At 40.0% G+C, this 3489-nt stretch overlaps 2 protein-coding genes across 2 annotated transcripts in view; both read right to left on the bottom strand.

Annotated features, from left to right (window-relative positions):
* The window catches only part of LOC109540168 (V-type proton ATPase 116 kDa subunit a 1-like), a gene marked incomplete at its 3' end in the record, with an annotated part of 8428 nt that extends 6573 nt beyond the window's left edge, over positions 1–1855 (bottom strand). Inside the window, 2 exon segments of the mRNA XM_048668170.1 lie at positions 988–1124; positions 1652–1855. Of these exon segments, the coding sequence (XP_048524127.1) occupies positions 988–1104 (117 nt within the window).
* An 83-nt stretch (positions 1856–1938) lies between these two features.
* Positions 1939–3489, bottom strand: part of LOC109540171 (long-chain fatty acid transport protein 4) — a 4713-nt gene continuing 3162 nt past the window's right edge. The window contains exons 7-11 of the mRNA XM_019908404.2: positions 3157–3349; positions 2986–3105; positions 2705–2930; positions 2398–2488; positions 1939–2299 (exon numbers count right to left, since the gene is read on the bottom strand). Coding sequence (XP_019763963.2) covers positions 1985–2299; positions 2398–2488; positions 2705–2930; positions 2986–3105; positions 3157–3349 — 945 coding nt within the window. The 3' untranslated portion in view covers positions 1939–1984. The remainder of the gene's footprint in view (positions 2300–2397; positions 2489–2704; positions 2931–2985; positions 3106–3156; positions 3350–3489) is intronic.

Below are 3489 nucleotides of genomic sequence, written 5' to 3'. Positions count from 1 at the left end.
ATGTCGAGTTTTCGGAAAAGGGAACCTTTCTTTATCGATTGGTTGTATTATCGCGGTTGTAAGTGCGATTTTGTTGAAATAAACGCGATTTTTCAAAGTGCTTATGTTTGCTGCAGGTTAACGAGAGCTTTGACAGTGACGGTCAAAGCAACATCATCGCGTTTCGCTCCGCCTCTATTTCAAAAAAATATGGGTTTTCGGCAGTTGTTCGCAAAAAATTTCCAGTTTTCGAAGAAGGGAAGTTTTCTTTGTCGTTTCGTTGTATTATCGCGGTTGTAAGTGCGATTTTGTGGAAATAAACGCGATTTTTCAATGTGCTTATATTCTGACGTCGTTTGCTGTCAGATTAAGGAGAGCTTTTTGCCTGAAGATTGAACGAAGGTGTTTGCGCTCAGTATTTATTTGAACTGTTCAAGACTCTTCGAAGTTTTCTTCAGGGTTTTGAGCTATTTGCAACCTTGGAAAAGGACTGACGACCAGGTAAATGGCATTTTTCTCACATTTGGCCCCATAACGGTTTGGAACTTGCAAAAAGCACCCAAAACCAAAAGTTTTTTTATCTACGCCTCACAGATAATAACGTGATTTCATTTCTCGTCTAGACTGACTGTTAATTCCTGTCAAATCCCTTGACGGTTCAAAATTTCTGAATCGAATTGAGCACTTTTTCGAAATTTCCAAAATGCTCAACTTACAGATAAACCCTTTATTAACGCCATTTTTAGTGGGGCTTCTGGACCAATGCGGTTTAAAGACACTTTTGGTCACCTCAATTTGCACTGAGAGCGCACTTCAAAATAGCCTTTTTTCGCTTCATCTCATTAACCGCGCGACATTTATGAAAAGAACTATTAAAAAAACTAAAATTTGCGAGCGGATATTTTAGGCAAAGCTTCATTTGTTTCTAGTTTCTTATTGGCAATTAGTCGATTATCTAGCTCATCAATGTATTTAAAAATGCAGGAAATAATACATAAAAATAATTACGTCTCTAAACTGGACACATCCAACTTCTCCTAAATCAGCGACGATATGATAAGCAGCCTCGGGTTGGACGAAAAATTGGACCAAAGCCATTTCCTCGCTTCTGAACAAGTCACCCATGTTGAAGCCTTTTCAACTCTCTGGAATAATTAAAAAGGTTTTTTTCCCAAATGACACTAACTCTAAGAAACTAGAGACTAAACAATAAGGAAAAAATTTAAATATCTGAGTAATTCATTGATGAACTCAAATTGCAGGAGCTTGAAAAGTGAAAATCTAGTTTGATGATAACTTTCTTTCAAATCCAGGTCTATTCTTATCTATTGTCTATCGACATTAGGTCGGACACTTAGGTTGATAAGGGAAATAATTAGATCAATTAATATTGACACCTTGTAACACAATCCCTACTTAAACAGCTTGGAAATAAAGCACTGTAACACAGTTCAGGGGAATTAATCAAATAATAATGACTCCTGACTAGATGTTAATTGATGATTGCACCTATCAGCATTTTTTGTAATTCATTAATAAGCAGCCAACAGATTTTTTCTCGGAAAACCCGGCAATCAACTAAGGTTTGAGGGAAAACTGAGCAGACTCCGAAATAAATCACGTGAAATTTGCGTCACTCTGTTTAGGGGCCACTTTATCAAAACTGTCTTACCCTGCTTCGTTCACTAATTAAACCGTGTTACTCCCAAAGAAAAAAACTAGTAAACTGTGTGAAGGCGATCACATGAAATTGCGTTCTCATTATTATCAACCTCTCAAGTAGAGTATTGTAATGCTGATAAAATAGGCGGCACTTGAAGAAAAGTTTGAAAAATTGATACAATCAGTCAATCGCAGGTCATTTTGCAGATGGCAAAGAAGACTTTACGTCCTACTGGGACTGAGGTTTGCGTGAACAAACTTAAGAGGCTTTTTATTAGGAGAAAATTCAATGAAGTAGTTATTGCTTCCTTAATTAATCAGTTATAGTATATACAAGCATAAGTCATAGCCTAATTCTACCCAGCATGATATCATCGTACATATCTCTAGTCAATGGAACATAATCTAAAGATTTCAAATCTAGGACAAACACACTCGTATCGGGTATTTTTGTGACATTAAATCCCTGCTTCTCGAACTCGAGCTTCTTGTACTTCTGAGTGGCCGTTTTGGGCAGCGTTGGCACCGTCCTCAGAAACAACGGAATCGCATAGCTGGGAAGTTTGCTTTTCAGCACTTTCGCCAGCGATTGCACTCCTATCGTGTCTTCTGAGCTTTCGATGATTGCCATTCCAGCTCGTCCCTCTGTGTTTGGCACCTGGAATCAATCAACTTGCACATGGTTCTTGATGAACTCGGCACCATAGAGTAAGTAAAATAATTATTTTACTTTCTATATGCCCGGCACCTCAATACCTGCACTCCGATGACCATGCAATCTTTCAGTCCAATCGCTTCGCTTACAATTGCCTCCACTTCATTGGTGGCCACATTTTCGCCCTTCCATCTGAAATAATTGGCTAAATCAACTATTATTGGCCTGCCTAATCGCTAGTTAAAGGTTATCAAGTTGCCAATAATTACATGGCTAATTGGCCGCAGTAAATAAACAACTAATGGTCAAAATATTGTAGCCGCGCCAGTAGAACTAGGACAGTTCAACAAACACGTGCCCAGAAATTTCCTGGATCAATAACGGTCCAAATGGTCCAATAGTATTTACCTGAAAGTATCCCCAGTGCGATCCTTGAAGTACAAATATCCATACTCATCCTCCACCAGGATGTCCCCGGTGTTGAAATAAGCGTCTCCCTTTACCAGCACGTCCCTGAGGACTTTCTGCTCGGTGGCACTCGAGTCCAGGTAGCCCTGGAAGGATTTGTAGCCTTGTTGGACGATTCTCCCCACCAGCAACCCCGGTTCCCCACGTTTGCACCTGCTGTAGAGTCCTGAAAACACAAAAACGCCCGTCAACTTGCCCAGTCACTGGAGAACATCCAGTACCTTGCCTGTTCCTGATTGGCTCGCCAGTATTCTCATTGCACTGGATTAGCACGGTTGAAACCAACCAGTTTCCCCATAGAGGCACTGATCCCACAGCCCCCAGTTTTCCGTCCATGCTGACTGGAAATCGCGTTTTTAGCCGAATTATTGGGGCCGCATCGCCATACTTACTTAAAAATGCGTTTCCTTCAGTGGATCCGTAAAATTCGTAGATTTGCCCAATGGAAAATGTGTCCTTAAACTGCTGCCAAATCTGCGGTCTGAGTCCATTTCCGCACATTTTCATCACATTGTGCTGGACTGTTGTGCCCGGTTTATGGGCAGCTAGCAGATATCGGCAAACCTCGCCAATGTAATTCGCGACCTAAAAAATATTATTTTATTACAAATTTCTTTTTGGTTATTTCGCCTCAAAATTTTTTGTCTTTAAAAAAGACAGAATTTCCACACGTCTTTTATTACAGATTGATAAAGAGTGCTCCTATTTCGCAATAAGAACGAATT

The sequence above is a fragment of the Dendroctonus ponderosae genome, unplaced genomic scaffold, assembly GCF_020466585.1.
Source record: "Dendroctonus ponderosae isolate FM_Combo_2020 unplaced genomic scaffold, Dpon_F_20191213v2 Dpon_F_20191213_7, whole genome shotgun sequence".
NCBI classification, from domain to species: Eukaryota; Metazoa; Arthropoda; class Insecta; order Coleoptera; family Curculionidae; genus Dendroctonus; species Dendroctonus ponderosae.
This window is presented reverse-complemented; position numbering and strand designations above follow the sequence as displayed.